Source organism: Astatotilapia calliptera, chromosome 7 (assembly GCF_964374335.1).
Source record: "Astatotilapia calliptera chromosome 7, fAstCal68.1, whole genome shotgun sequence".
In the NCBI taxonomy this organism is placed as follows: domain Eukaryota; kingdom Metazoa; phylum Chordata; class Actinopteri; order Cichliformes; family Cichlidae; genus Astatotilapia; species Astatotilapia calliptera.
The window spans coordinates 28745742-28762453 of record NC_137428.1 but is presented as its reverse complement, the minus strand read 5'-3'; the positions used below and the strand labels follow the sequence as shown (position 1 = coordinate 28762453).

Genomic DNA, 16712 nt, shown 5'->3' with positions numbered 1-16712 from the left:
CCTGTCTGTGAATAATATTATAACATTTTTCAGGTTCCAGTGTGATCTTGAGCTGGGGTCCTGGTCTGTACATCCACTGGTACAAAGTGCAAGCTTGAGCTACCAATGGTTATTTAGGTATTACAAGGGTGGAGCTGTAGACGGCAGCTCACTCGCCAAGATACGTAACTTTTTGTATATGCGCCCAAAGCATTGTGGGCTCTGTAGTTCAGAAAAGATAACTTCTATAACTTATACACATTAGGATGAACTAGTATGCTATTGTTACTCATTAGTCCCTCCAATCATGACAAGTATTGATTTGTTTGCATTGCAGTGGTCAGGTGAGATACACAAAATCTGAACTTTGCTCTTTTACTTGTTTATTTTTTACTCAGCTGTGGGGGGGCTGGGTACATGAGGGTGACCCGGCAAACATAGCCCATAGCAGTTCAATGCACTGTCTCCTAATCAAGAGGTGAGAGGGGGCTGTTTTGATGTTTCATACTTAGGGGACATTGTTACCAACGCGTGGACAGACAAGCTGGTGAGATGCAGAAAGCAGCGACTGTGATTACTCTGCTGGTCCTGGGATGGACCTGGAGCCTCGAGGGGCTCCCTGTACTCACAGACCCGCTTTACCCCACACAGGAAAACTTTGATTTAACCCAGGTAAGTGCTCGAGTTCTGCGCTCTGGTTAATATTCTTTAACATTGTGCATATTGCATAATTCTGAGAAGTGTTAAATGCAAAAAGTTAAAAGCAGGAGATGCTGGTATGCCCTTTTCCTGTGTATTTAAATTCTAACATTTTATTTCTTTTAGTGTTTACTGAAAATTTCTTTAAGCCTTAATCTCAAGCAGAGGAAACCTAAAAATATGAGGATTATATGCTGAGGGCTTTTATAATGGAAACTAGAGCTGTTAGTTGCACAGTGCAAAGGTCGGGTATGAATCCATTGAGTGCTCATAGATAACTATGACAGAGCAAGCCTAAGGTAATATTTATCTATTTCTCATTGCAAAACATCCTTTATGATCCAGTCAAACGACTGCGTCAAATCACTTGTATTCTCAGGACTGAGAAGGTCCAAAGTAAACGTTTCCTTTAGATGTAGAACACAAGGACCTCTCCAAACTTGTATTTTTAAAACAAACTTAAAATAGTTTAATTAAAGTTGACGTTTTGCTTTAAACCCAGCATTAAAACAACATTTAACTATATACTTTTTTAATAATCTATATTTGTAACATCTTTATTTTTATACCAGATGTTTGGTTAAGCAGTCTGTGAGTTTTATATCAATTTGTGAAAATCTTCCTTTTGTTTACCTCTCCTGACAGTATTTGGGAACATGGCATGATATTGCCATTGCATCCACATGTCCCTATATGCAACGTTATAAGTCAGGTGCAGCCATCGGAAAACTGGTACTTCAGAGAGGTGATAATGAAGGCAAACTCAAGGTGACTCGAACTTCACTGAGGTTAGTAGAAAACGCATGGGTGTGCGGACACAAACAGTAATGTACAGCAAGCATGTATTTCTGACAGCAAAACACAATGTCCACTATTGTGTTCCCTTCAAGCTGTGTGGGTTTTTACAAAAAATGTTTTTTGTTGTTTGTTTTTGCTAATGTACTCATTCTAAACATTCTAGCAGACATATTGAGGGAAACTGGATTAACCAAAATTTAAGAGAAATCTGGCAAAAAAAACAAACATAATATTTAATTTTGCTGGATGAATTTTATTTGTGAAAGCTACCAAATTCTGAGAATCTCCTGTAAAAGAAGCTATCAAGCTGTAAAATACCAGTAGCAGCTGTAACATTAATGCGATCTGCTCACTGATGTATTAAACATGTTTCCTCTCTACACATTAACTGCTTTTAACTCCAGTATATTCTAAACCCCCCTCTTTGTGTGTGTGTGTGTGTGTGTGTGTGTGTGTGTGTGTGTGTGTGTGTGTGTGTGTGTGTGTGTGTGTGTGTGTGTGTGTGTGTGTGTGTGTTAAGACGAGGAACATGTATGGAGAGGATTGAGGATTATGAGCTGACCACCACACCAGGACGATTCTTCTATCATGTTGCAAGTATGTCTCTAATCTGTGTAAATAATGCTGTACGTGAGCTTTTGTACAGCGGATTTTTCGATATTATGACTCTCCCTGTACTCTCCCTCTCACAGAGTGGGGGGCAGACGTGGATGCATACGTGGTTCACACAAACTACAATGAGTACGCCATAGTAATAATGAGCAAGCAGAAGTTATCAGGCAATAAGACCACCTCAGTTAAGCTTTACAGTGAGTAAACGCTTCCTAAAAATGTAAAGCAAAATGGATTCATTTGACAGTCCTTAAGTATACACTTGATTGTTGTTATAGTGACTATTAGGTGAAGTCCTGAAGTCTTAATGCCATTTTAAGGTTTTTATTTTCCAAATGATTGTGTTCTTCAGGTCGAACTATGACTGTGAGAAACACTGTCCTGGATGACTTTAAAAGACTGGTTAAAGACCAGGGAATGAGTGATGCCAATATTATCATTAAAGAGAACAAAGGTACAGCCCACACATACAGACACACGCATAGACAGATTATCACACACGCTAACACTCTTCTAAAATGGAGTGATAAGCGTACAGTCTTCCTCCGAGATCAGTACTCTAGTTCTTACATTTTAAAGAAATCAACCCAGATCTACACTCTATCTTCATGGTTTCTTTCCTTGCGTATGTTCTACCTCTTTACAAAAGACATGAAAATCCAGGCTCACACACACACACACACACACACACACACACACACACACACACACACACACACACACACACACACACACACACACACACACACAATAAAATAAAAAACTTGAAGAATGGAACTGTGTTTCATAACATCTTAACACGACATTTTAGGCTATAGATGAAGTATATGAACAAATGACACTACTTCACTTGATCTGCAGGTGACTGTGTTCCTGGAGAGGAGGTGGCAACAGCCACAGCTCAGCCTGAGCCTCAGGTATTACAATCTATTTAACATTGAATATTTTATGCATATGCTTTAATTGTATTTCCTTTAAAATGCATGAAAGAACATCTGTTGTCCTTTGTACTCAGGAGTTTGAGTTTTATGGTAGAATTCATCATAAATGAATTACAAGGCCATCATATAATCCATGTGAGACGTTACATTATAGGAGATCATTTTATCGGTATAATGCAGATTATTTGTGGTTGAGTCATTTTTGTATCTCTGAGTCTGTGTGTCTGTGTTAAACAGCGTGTGAGGAGAAATGCAGTGCCTTCTTTGGCTCCAGATGTGGAGGGCTCTGGTGATGATACAGCTATGTTCAATGGGACTGGTAGGATATCAGTTTATGCCAAATATCAAGTTCTGATTCTGATGTTGTATATTTTCTTATGCATATGTATATTCCCTCGCTGTTCCCACAGAGGCCTGTAAAGCAGCACCAGACACAGGACCGTGTTTCGGGATCCACGTGCGTTACTACTACAACTCCTCTTCAATGAACTGCGAGCTCTTCAAGTATGGAGGATGTTTGGGCAATCAGAACAACTTTGAAAATGAAAGGGACTGTTTGCAGAGTTGCCGCACCGAAGGTAAGAAAAAACAAACACAACATGACATTTGCTAATGTGCATAGATGTCCGTGCAACACACGTGCAAATTCAGGTTTTGGGGGGTTTGGTCCAACATTTAATTATGGATTCAGCTGGGGTTTCCAAATGACGCGTAAACGGAAGAACACTTATTTTCTATGAGAAGCTACTGTGTTTGTTTTCAATGAGGCTCCTTATAACAGCCACAGAGAAAGGGACTGCAACTGTTTTACAAAGTGCAATTCATGTTCTACTTGAGACTCTTGTGGCACACCACGAATGAATATTACCTATATTATATTGTGTGTATCTCTTTTGTCATTTCAGCTGTGTGCCGTCTGCCTATGGATGCTCAGCCCTGCACAGGGAAGCCTCCCATCTGGGTTTTTGACTCCACCGCTGGTCTGTGTGTGGCCTACAAAAGCGGCTTCTGCCAGGCCAACGGCAACAAGTTCTACAGCAAGGCAGAGTGTGAGGAGTACTGCGGGGTGATGAAAGATGGTGCGAAAATAAAACAAGTATAACAGAGCAGAACTGTGGCAGGATGCAAATAAACACAAAGACACATTTATCTCATAGAAATCCCACAGATTCCAAGTCCATGGCTGAGGCACTTAAAAAAAATCTCCCAGCCTTGTTTTTTCTTCATATGTAAACACAAAACCCAATTTTCAAACAACATTTAAAAAAAAAAAAAAAACCTCTAACCCTTATGGCTAAACCACATCATCACATCAAAACAGTTTTAACCAGTGATCGTACACACACACACGGCCAGTCGGAAAAAAAACATTACTGCTATTATGCTACTACATCAAAAAAAAAAAGGAAAGAAAAGAAAAGAAAAGAAAAGAAAAGAAAAGAAAAGAAAAGGAAAAACAACAATGTTAACAACACGTAGCTCCGGTCGTCTTGCATCTTAGGATTTACTCATGGAAGTGGCTTCTTTCACATGTTTCTCATGCAGTGTAATTATAATGATTAAATGGGAACATTATGTTGTATGAGAAAAAATGTGAAAGGGGCCACTTTAATGGGTGTTTGTGCTGGAAAACATAAACATTGATTGCAGAAAGGGGCATTTTTCAATCTGGTTGCCATTCCATGAGCAAGAACACAGTCTGTCACAGCTGCTCAAATGTCATTTGGAATTACTGTTGTTAGGCATGAACTTACTCCTCCTCCTCTTATAAACAGCCCTTCTCTATCTCTCTCTGATTGTTTGTTGATATTGAGCTTCAACTCAACCAATGCCATTCTGTGACGATGGACTGATTGACTAATGTTACTTACATGACATCATTAGCAAGAAGTGTGAAGAGTTTTAATTTGTTGTCGTTGTGTTGAATATATTTTTTTTAAAGATATTTTTATGGAGGGACAAATTACAATCGTGTGAGTAAGGTTTTTCACAGGACTCTGTGCAGACCTGTGAAAAAACTAATTACACCCTTACTGCTTCCAAAGAAAAATTATGATTTCACTAAGGTTTCCAGAAAAATATGCTCTTATGTCTTTTGTTCAACAACTAATAGCCCAAATTGGGTCATGCAACAGAGCCACGATCCCAGTTTGCAAACCTATAAAGGTAAACACTTCTGCTCACTGGAAAAACTGTTGATGCATGATAAATACAAGTAAAAGTTACAGCTCAGTTTGAATCAATTCCTGCAAATGCATCAAGTTCCCCATACATGCTGGTCCAAACAATGTATATATGCTTTTTTTTAACAGATGAAGGGCTCCTCAAGGCAAACTGACTGAGATGAGGAACCACTGCTGCTCAGTCAACATAAAGGGATATGACACAAACCACCACAGTAACAAAATATGGCTTTGTCTCAGCAGCGTTGTCACCAATAAAAAAAAAAAAGTTTTTCAGTTGCTTCTTGTTTGTTACTGGTAAATGGTAAATGGCCTGTATTTATATAGCGCTTTACTAGTCCCTAAGGACCCCAAAGCGCTTTACATATCCAGTCATCCACCCATTCACACACACATTCACATACTGTTACTTCTTGCAATACCAGTTATAACATCACAGCAACACCTGTGTTTTCTGTGTGGTTTCGAATTTTTGCTTGAATCAAAAATTTTATAGCACTTAAGAGTTTAGACTGAATCACCTTCCCTGACTCAATGTGTGAAAATGAACAGACCAGGTAGATGAATACCATTATAAACAATTTTGTGTGCTAAAATATAACGCCTTTGTGGTATTTCCTACTCAAAAAAATATCATGTGAAATGTTACCAGCAGAGGTCCCCATCATTTAAGGTTTAGAGCCAAATGCTCATGTTCCCCTCCCTCCTTCCGGATGTTGCAGTCTTTCTGGTTCACAGAACAAATACTGTGCACAGTCTTTAATGTGTTTTGCGGTGAACATCATAGAAAAAGTACCAACATGCAACCATACACATGTGAATTGCATACACTAATGATTACAGCTGAAAGAATATACTTCTCCTTGGTGACAGTATCAATAATGACACAGTATGCATGTTTATGGTATACTTTCCGGTGCTCAGGGACTCTATCAACAAATCTAAATAAGAAACGTTTCCTAATATTATAATTAAACAAACTGTTTGAGACATGTAAGGGTGAAAATGCTATTAGGATCACCCTACAACAATCATCAATAAATTCTTCTGTTATTTATTGCATGGACCTCAGAATATCCTGGCCATAAATTATATTGTATGATCCTACATTGTTAATCCCATAATGTGCTAATAATTATAGCCATGGCTGTGCTAGTTTATATGAATGTGATATTTTCATGTCACATAGATGTTTTGCATACTTACAGTAATAAAAGGATCTATTCTTAGACCTTGATAAGAATAGTGTATTAGCACTTCATGATATAGTCCCAGACCTAAGTGGCTATTTCCTGGCATTTATCATGTAATTGTTTCAGTCTAATTTTTTTCACCATAAATTTTTCATTCAATTGTAATTACACATTATTATCCATGTGCAGGCTCTGTTATAGAGAATCCTAACCTTCACTTCTTTATTATCAGGGGTGCAAACTGTATTACAGAGTATCCCAATATACTTCTTGCATTGTAATTACGCATTATTATCTGGGTGTATGCCATCTTGAATAACTCTGATAACACACTTTACAGCATCTTGATGGAACAAAAAACATCAGTAATGGAAGACTCCTCTCTCACCATTGTAAAACAGAGAAATCATTCGCACCCACAGCCAGCAGGCTTTTAAACTCTCGTGTTAATAGCAGACGAGCTATGTCAAACATATGAATTTCTCTTTGGGATCAGCAAAGTTATTTTTATTCTTAAGCTGTATTATAGAGTATTTTAACCTCTAATGCTTTCATTGTTATTACACTGTATTTTGAGATAGCCTATAGTGGGCTTTGATTAATGTACTAGGTGGAGTTAAAGGGGAGAAGGTTTGGTGTGCTCTCTCATTCAAAAGGATGAGGACTAAATAATCCAGACAAAAAAGACATGAAGAAAAGCCAGGAGGGGGCAATATTTCTCTGTTGGTGTTTCACAGATATATCACACAATCTCAATTACATTCACACAGATTTGAATACATTTCGCAGAAAATGATGAGTCATTCACTGCTGCAGAAATATCACATAATATCTCAACTAATCCTAGGCTATTTGCCCTCTTTTAATTTTCACTCTTCCAAAGGAGCCAGGCTTCCTGCTCTCAGTTCCCAGAGTTCCTGGCTGCTGGCAGTAGAATGCTGGGAATATCCGGAGAGGAAGGGGAAGTGACATCACAGAACTGACCTTCCGTACCAAGCCAGATCACCTGGTGTTCCCTGGACCAGAGTTACCAAATAAGCACAAACATAAATAAGCCTGCCAAGGGGCAAATGCTTTGTTTTTGAGCATTCACAAATGTAATTTCAGAGTGCTTATCACACATTTTTGTGCTTCAGTTTATTTTCCAGAAGTATGGGAGAGACAAAGAGATAGGAGTAACTTCAATTCATTATGCAGGAATCTTTCTGTTAGATTGTCTGAGCTAATTTGGTAGGAAATTTCCACTGCAATTCAGCTGGTTCCTCATATTAACTGAAAGCCTTTCTGAGTTTCTAGTTACTAGTCTGCTGGGGGGATTTTCTTGCCTAATGTCATTTTTAATTACCAAAACATTGATTCAGTCTCACTGATTATGTTACAGTGAGCCCCACAGTACTACCCAACTGTCCTCATGAATTCTAGATTTAAAATTTATTACCCCAAAAATAATAAAAACCTATGCTAAAACCTTAAAATGAGCTAATGTTTGCTAAGAGAAACACACAATTATTTTTTAGCAAAGAGGGACGGCAGAAGAAGAGAAGGGGGTTAGAAGCTGCCCAAAAGAGAAAGCATTTGGATGAGGAGACAAAAAGAAGGACAGATGTGGGAGGAAATGTGATTTTGGAAGACGGCAAAGGAGTCATCTTTCAGCAAACTGCTGCAGCTCCCACTGTCTCATTGTCCTACCAACAGAGGACCCCCTCCACACACACACACACACGTAGCGGCCGTTCTCTCACTTCAGAGGATGCAAAACTGCCTAATTTTCATTTCAGAGGACATCTTATCCAAACTATAACCAATATTTGCCTTCCCCTTATCCTATAACCAAAACTTCACCACCTTTTTTTCCATCTTCAAGTTCAACTCTGACTACGTGGCCAACCAACAGGCAGCCACAAACATTTAAATACCCTCCTCTAAACCCCAGCTGTGTCATCTGAGTGTTTTCACTAAGTCTGAGGTCTAACAGATGGTTGCCCAAAAAGACAGAACTGGGGGGGGGGGAAAGGGTTTGCTTGTCTTCCTACAGTCCCCCAAACCTATATTAACTCACAGAGTTATAAACATTGCTCAGCATATCTCATTTATTTATCTCTTTTATTTCATATAACATAACCAAAACACAGTGCTATCTCCCAGATGTTATTTAGCAGTATGACAAATGCCTCATAGAAACATAGAACACAGAAACTATCTTCAACATAATTACTACATGCATATATGCCTGTCTGGTGAAAGTGTTAATGCTGACTGAACATGTAAGAACTTTGCTTTAATTCATATGCTTTAATATTTTGGATTTTGCATTTATAACAGCTTTCTTTGACATGCAGTCATTTTACAATGACATGTTTTGTGGCATTTTTATACTGCCTCCAACTAACACTTTTCTCCTTCCTTGTTTCTCCTTCCTCACCTGGTTTTCACAATCCTCCACAAAGACTATGTGTTAAAGGCTCTACTCCTAATAAATTGTGACTGTTCCTAAGTTTACAGGTTACTCAGACATTGCTTATGATAAGTAAACGATTGCTTAACTGAATTAAGGAATGAGTTTGACTGAGACATTTTATTATGAAATAATGTTTCAAAAAGAGGAGGAGATGAATTTATCTAACAAGCAGGAGAAGCTACGACTGAAACTCGGTTTGTGGATGTTATTTGTTTGTGTAAAAGTTAAGCTATTGCAAAAGGTGCTCATGTCTTTATTAGCACTTAACTGCTCAGGCTGTATGTCTTCGATGATAGAGTGAGCGTTATGTTGAATGGGCTTATGCATGTGTTTATGTGCTGGTCAGTGTATGTCATTATTAATTTTTGCAATATAAGAAATATATTATCCAATTAGGTTCGCTGTTAGCCAAATGCAGGTTGCTAATGGTGGTTTGCTTTTGATAGTTTTTCATAGCATTAGCTAACTTCCTGGCTATTGCTAACTAAATGAGAGAACCTGCTTGGTCAGTTGCAGTGTCGATCCCTGCTATGATGGCATTGTATTCACATGTTTAAATGCAATTTTCCACATGCAGTGATTTCTGCTTTGAAATCAACATAAGGGCTGAATGACCTTTGACCAGCTGACCTCAAGAATATCCAACCCTCCACTGTCGCTGCACAGTGTGACGCTCTGGCCCATTCCACATTTGACTGACCTCTCTTTGACTCTCACGCACACACACAGAGGGTATGACCACTCGATGCTCTCCCAGACACAGTCAGACACAATAGGAGACCCGACACATTCCTTTTCCCCAGGTGGCATAAAAGACACAGTCAGATCAATGTCCTAATAGGCTCCAAACCAGTGACAGACAATTATTAACCCCTGACGGGTGTGAGTTCCTCTCTCTCCTTGCCAGACTATTGTCTGACCACCGTGTGTTTGTATTGTCTGAGGGCCTTTTTTGGGAGGGGTCATGTAGTACTGGTTAACCACTGGATAAGAGGTCTAACTTAGAGTATGACATGCTCATTGTGTATGTAATCTTAACCTGAGAAAAGTGGATATTAACCTGCTCCAAATTGTGTCTTTAAAATATACACATTGATAGAACTGACCACATACCAATGTGACAACAAATGATGACAGCTCGCAGCCATGTGTCAGGACAGCTGATTAGGGTAAATTGTGTAAACAAGGATAAAATCCAAGAGCAACTGATATATAACAGTTTGCGAGTGTTACAGAGATACAATTTAAGCATCATGAGGCTATTTCTACTTCTGTACCTCATTCAGAAATCTTCCTTTGCACCTATTCACTTCACTCTCTGCTTCAGCTGGACCTCCCTCATCCCCCAACTCTTCACCGCTCTTTCTCCCCCAGGCTCCTCTCCAATTCCACTACAGCCGTGTGTGTGTGTGTGTGTGTGTGTGTGTGTGTGTGTGTGTGTGTGTGTGTGTGTGTGTGTGTGTGTGTGTGTGTGTGTGTGTGTGTGTGTGTGTGTGAAGGGCTGGTGGTGGTAGGACAATGGGCAGTAAGGGGGCTAGTTGAATAGGACCATTGAGCCTGCTCAGCCAAACAGAAAATCATCTCCCATCTCACTTCAAAACCCACTGCGTACAAGTAGACCTTTATTCTCCATAATTAATCCCTGATACACATATACATACATAGGCACACATGCATATAGATGCATACATACAGGCTTACAAACACACACAGATACAGAAATATATATATGGACTCTGGATGGAGTCTGACATATTAAACTGTCAAGAAGCAAGTTGTTCAAATGACTCCCCTGAATGTTATTCTGAAATGTGAAATTTAAGAAAACTAAGGTCATTTTGAATCTGAAGGCACCTACACGTCTCCAGAAATTTGGGCCATGTTTACCACTGTGCAGCATCCGCTCTTCCTTAAAGATCAGCTCGTAAACATCTGGGAACTGAAGCGGCTAGTTACTGGAATCTGGGAGAGGAATGTTTTACCATTCCTGTCTGATTGAGGATTGTAGCTCATCAGCAGTCCTGGGTTTTCTTTTCATGTTGCACTAAATGTTTTCAGTTGGCCAAAGGTCTGGACTGCAGGCAGGCCACTTCAGCACCCATACTCATCTACTTTGAAGCCATGTTGTGTTGATAGATGCAGTATGCAGTTTAGCATTGTTGTGCTAAAATATGCAAGGCGTTCCCTGAAAAAAACGTCTTTATGATGGGTGCAAATGTCACTATAAAACATGTATATACCTTTTAGCATCAATGGAGCCTTTCCATATCTGTAAGCTGCCAATTCCACAGACACTAATGCACTCCTATACCATCAGAGATGCATGTTTTTGAACTAAGCTCTGACAAAAAGCCATTCATGGCTTCTACATTTTCTAAAAAGAATTTCAATTTGTCTAACCACAGAACAGTTTTCCTCTTTGTCTCACTCCATTTTAAATGAGCAGAGACAATGGTGATGTTTCTGGCTTATGTTCACATAAGACTTCTTCTTCTTTGCATGATGGAGCAGACAGTGATTTCTAGAAGTGTTCCTGAGCCCAGGCAATAATTTCCATGACAGAATCATGCCTTGTTTTTAATGCAGTGGCACATCAGGCCCCAGATTTCCTGATCTAGTTACTGATTTATTTGGCATCGTCCCTCGCACACAGAAATTGCTCCAGATTTTTGGAGCGATATTATGTGTAGCAGATGATACAGTATATATAATCTTCACAATTTTAAGTTAACGAACATGACTGGAACTGTTCCACAGTGTGTGAACAGAGGTGGGGTTTTTTTCCTTTTTCCCAGCCTGTTGAATTTTTGCCCATCTTAACTTCTAAGAAACTCTGCCTCTCTAATAAGCTCTTTTTATACCCAATCATGTTACTTACCTGCAGTGTTGGGGAGTAACGGAATACATGTACCGCCGTTACGTATTTAAAATACAAAATATGAGTAACTGTACTCCATTACGGTTACCATTTAAAAAGGTGGTAATCAGAATACAGTTACTTTGCTGAAATAAAGGGATTACACAGCTGTATTTTCCTGTTTCATATGTTCGGCTATGCCCTCTCTATTTTTGGTTTCCACGCCCCAAACAAAACACGCATTAAGAGGCTCTAATGTCTGTCTCAATCTCCATGTCACCTCTACTTGCGGCTCGCATAATGACGTGAAGAAATGTTTTAAAAAAGATTATTCACAAAAATGATTTAATATGAAGGCAATAGGCAGAGTGTTACAGGCATAGCCCTAAACAATGTAGCCCCATGGGCAGTGTAGTCCGTGCTGCAGGGAGAATGGACTGCTATACCCGTTATGTGTCTGTGAGCGCGAGGAGGGAGAAAAAGGAAAAGTACGAGCTGTCACGGAGCAGAAACGGGAGCTGGAAGCATGTAAATATAATAATAACCACTGCAGCCAAGAAGAGTGTCTGACGAGCCCAGTTGTAAGTTATTAAGACTCGACTGTACTCTGTGTTCGTGTTTTCCTCCAAAAACAATAAGTTCCGTTGGAGCAGTCTTTCAACACCTCTCTCTGTCTCTCGCAAGCAAAGTTGACCCACACAACAAAGTAAAGCTAGTTTTCGGCTACGAGCCCGACACGGAACCGACGTATTAGCCAGAGGTCCCTTTACTACGGTTCGGAGCCGCTGACCTGTTTTATATATGCACGGAATAGTTTTCTCTACGAGATCGCTGCAAAAAGTGCAGCCTTACCTAATGTCCACCTACTGTTACTAAGATTTAAAAATCTAGTCGGTATTGGCATGGCGAGTAACCTTCAGTAATAGTAAAAATTCACACAACAATAGTAGATTCATGTAGTACGATAATATAATAGCTAATCCAAAGTATTCAGAATACGTTACTGTCATTAAGTAACGTAACGGAATACGTTACAAAATACATTTTGGGGCATGTATTCTGTAATCTGTAGTGAAATACATTTAAAAAGTAACCTTCCCAACACTGCTGACCTGTTACTAATTAACCTAATTAGTTGCGAAATGTTCCTCTAACTGTTTATGCTTAGTGCTACTTACTTTTCCAGGCTTTTGTTTCCATTGTTGCAGCCTTTTTGAGACATGTTGCCATCAAATTCAAAACATGCTAATTTTTTTTCATGAAACAGTAAAAATGTCTCAGTTTAAACATCTAATGTGTTTTCTGTGTTCTATTGTGAATAAAATATGAGTTTAAGAGATTTGCAAATCGTTGACACAATGACACAACTTTTTTGCAGTTGGGGTTGTAGAGAAACAGTGCAACAAAAGTAAAACAGCTGCATGACCATGGTTAAAAACTGACCTGTGAACACCAGATTTATTTACAAATTTATATACCTATGCTAAATATTCTCCAGTTTTCATAGCTCTTTTCTAGTCATTTCTACAAACCTCGTTCACCCATTCACACATGCATATAACAATGAATGCACTGGGAGTAGTTTTGGTAATTGTCTGTGAAGGTTCTCAGTCATCCAGGTCATCGTAGTCTAAGGAGCTTGGAAAGAAAAGCGTCCTTGAAGACATTTCACCTCACATCCGAGAAGCTGCTTCAGTTCTAAGAGCAACTGGTGGAGAGTCCCAGATTTTGGTGATTCTGTATTTTGCCCATATGAAAGGAGCCAGAGATGAAATACGTACCTATGGGTTCTGTCGACGATGATGTCTGTATTCCAGCTTCTTGACAGTTGATAAAGGAAACTGAAAATATGATTGCAAGATTTTACAAAGATAAAAAAAAAAAATACAGGAACATTAGTGACTGACAAAAAAACAAGAGCTATAGAGTTGCAGTAGTGGACAAATCAAAGATCCTCGTCTACTGACAGTATGCTGAAAAACAAAAAAAGTTATTCAGACATGGCACAGAGGTTAGCAGCCTGTCACAAAAATACATACTTTGATCCTATTTCTTGAATGGGACACATTCAACACATTTCGATAGACATAAAAAAAAGGATTTTTGTCCCAACAAGGTGATTCCAAATTAGCAATTGGAGTAAGAAACTTGCCATATTTCTGCATGATGTATAGGGACTACTTAAAAAAATTAGAGCAAGCTGTAGGAAACTTCATTTTTCACCATGACACAGTGCCAGTAAAAACATACCTATATAAGAAAACATGCAGTCGAACACTCAGCCATGGCTTGACATTTTTGGAGTAGTGTGGGACCATCTTGACAAAGAATGGAACAACAGTCAGCCAATATCCAAAGAAGAACTTTGAGTGTCCTTAAAGACGAACTATTCCTGAAGACTACTAAATAAAAACTGAGAAAAAGCTGCCTAAGAGAGTTCAAAATGTGCTGGAGAATGAAGGTGGTCGTAGCATATTGACTTTCAAGCTTGCTAGCATTGTACAAACTCTGTTTTTGCCTTATGTACTGTATTTCCGTGTATGTTTGCACATATGTCAATGAATCACTTGTCATTTGTCATTTTTCTGACAAAATGAATTTTTAAATGAGGCATGGCTCAAGAACTATCATCGACATCTTTGTCTTTCCCATGCTAACTACTGAACTTGCTAACTGGTTCCCAGAATAAAAACTACAGTGCATGCATTTTTCCACACTGGATTTATCCACCATCTGTGTGGCTTTCAAATGGGATGGGATTCACCCAATCAGCCTAGAAAGTAACAATTCGCCCAATGTATATAGAGATTAATTTCCAAAACCATTTAATTCTCATTTACTGTGCTGTAATAGCGAAAAATGCTGCACCAGCTGCATCACAATATGTGTTACCAGCCTAATTCACTGTAAGCCCATAACAAGAGGTATTATCTTAAACGGCCTGTTAAACAAAGGCAGCAGACCTTGACAGAACAAGTGCTGTCACAGAGTGCAATATCAGCGCCGGTTTTTGACAGTGTTACACAGGACCATTTAAACTCCACCAAGCTTGTTAGCCTAGAGTTGGTCCTGTGACCAGCCTCCTCATTGTGTATCCATCAAGCTGAATCGGTGTGTAGGAGGGTAATCCATACAGGATAATTGGTACACTTGTTCATGGAACACATGTGGACTATCCATCCATCCTTCCAGACTCAATAGTCATTAACTGATCCTTGGCAAGTCAATAAGAGTCAGCTGATGACAACTCCAGAGGTGATACAAGCATCCTCTAAGTAACTAACTGGGGATCTACAATGAAGCTGGTAAAGGTAATATTTATAAAGGTAAGATGCATCAGGTTAAGTCAATCGTTTTTGATGGAAGTCCACTAAGCAAAGTGCCTTAACTTTTGCACCAATAGCGATTATTGTTTCAGTAAGATCATGAAAAAAAGCAACAAACAACTATTTATGCACAGGGAAAAAAAAACAACAACAACAAAACTATGGTATAGGGGTTTTATACACAGAAACCCTCAACTGTACATGGTGGGTCAAATGGGGCAGGCAGCAGGAGACAGGATGCTGGAGGTGGAGTGCAAGTATGTGTGTGTGTGTGTGTGTGTGTGTGTGTGTGTGTGTGTGTGTGTGTGTGTGTGTGGGTGTGTGGGTGTGTGTGTGTGTGTGTGTGTGTGTGTGGCTAGTTTGGGGGGTGGTGGGTTGAAGCTCCATATGGGCAACCCACCCCTGGCACCCCCCACCCCACCTCCTGCAAACAGGCAGATGTCAAATGGGACGTGCCTCCGTGATGGGGCACAGGGTCACACTGCACAGGGGCAAATAACAGAACAGGAGGTACAGAGAGGGAGAGAAATGCCTTCTTGCCAACACCCCCCCCCCCTTTCCCCCCTCCACCAAAACACAACAAATAAGACATGCACATGCTACCAGGAAAAAAAAGCTGAGCTCACACAAACATGCCGACACAGGCGGAGGGCCGCTGCATAGCATTACAGCCACTGTGACAAACAAAACTCACGGATTAAGCGACATTTACATTTGTTTCCTGACATACATATTTAAGCCCCCTGGAAAAATAAATATGAGAAGCATTATTTAATTCATTTTAATTATATTTTCAAATGTAATATATGTTTTTTTAGAAATACCTGTGCATTATTCATAGTTGGTAAACTTTCGTCAAGATTTCATGAACTTGACTCTTGCATCTATTGTCTGTCCCTGTGTTTTGTTCTGTTCAGTGTGGCTATATAACTACAACACGTTCCACCACACTGATGTAAATGTGGCAGGCAGAATGTCAGAAAACACTCTCAGTGTATTTCATTTAGAATTGCATCAATTAGCAGATAAATCTATTTTTTAAAATCATTTTCAGGATCTTTTCAGACACTCTCCCAGCTATCTTTAGCAATCAATGTGCTAATTATTTCCCAACATGAGCAATCACTTGTTTGTGTATTGAATATTCAGAAACAGTGAAAAATGGGCATTGCCTGTGTCTCAGAGACTTTAACAATGTCTTCATTTTTCCTGTTTTCTTTTTACAAAAATTGGAGTGTGATATTGTATCCCTTTTTATTTTCTTTGTCATACATGACAAACTTAATATTGAAAAAAAAAAAGTAGTTTCAGCCGTGTGTGGATTAAAATCTGAGCAGCCCCTCAAAAATTCAAATAAGGTTAAATTATAGCCATGAAACTTTGTCGGTGTATCAGACTGGAGTAGCAGTTGCCAACCTGACTATAAATTACACTAAATAGGAATCGTTCTGTTCTTGTGAGTCCAGTGCATGCATGTTTCTAATGTGTCTACAACTACTTGACTATAATGGGAGATGCAACCAGACTAAAAGGACAGGTGGTAGCGTGTGCATGTGTGTGTGTGAGCACAGTGTGGAGGTATGGGCTGTAGTCCTAAACAAAGCAGGGGAATGGACACACACTCTCTCACGCACACACACAAGCACACACAGAGGCTGTTCTCTCT

The 16712-nt window shown here is 39.3% G+C and overlaps 1 protein-coding gene across 1 annotated transcript; it reads left to right on the top strand.

Moving 5' to 3' along the window:
• The first annotated feature begins 217 nt into the window (after positions 1-217).
• LOC113025889 (protein AMBP-like) lies at positions 218-5488 on the top strand. The gene is made up of 10 exons (XM_026174114.2): positions 218-651; positions 1324-1466; positions 1997-2073; positions 2169-2285; positions 2441-2542; positions 2950-3005; positions 3267-3348; positions 3440-3607; positions 3935-4108; positions 5342-5488. Exons 1-10 carry the CDS (start codon positions 532-534, stop codon positions 5365-5367), a joined length of 1065 nt encoding a protein of 354 aa, XP_026029899.2. The 5' UTR covers positions 218-531; the 3' UTR covers positions 5368-5488.
• The last annotated feature ends 11224 nt before the right edge of the window (positions 5489-16712 follow it).

Coding starts and splice junctions, on each gene's coding strand:
- LOC113025889 (XM_026174114.2), top strand. CDS start 532: ATGCAGAAAGCAGCGACTGTGATTACTCTGCTGGTCCTGGGATGGACC. Junction 1,467..1,996: donor GTGACTCGAACTTCACTGAG/GTTAGTAGAAAA, acceptor GTGTGTGTTAAG/ACGAGGAACATGTATGGAGA. Junction 2,074..2,168: donor ATTCTTCTATCATGTTGCAA/GTATGTCTCTAA, acceptor TCCCTCTCACAG/AGTGGGGGGCAGACGTGGAT.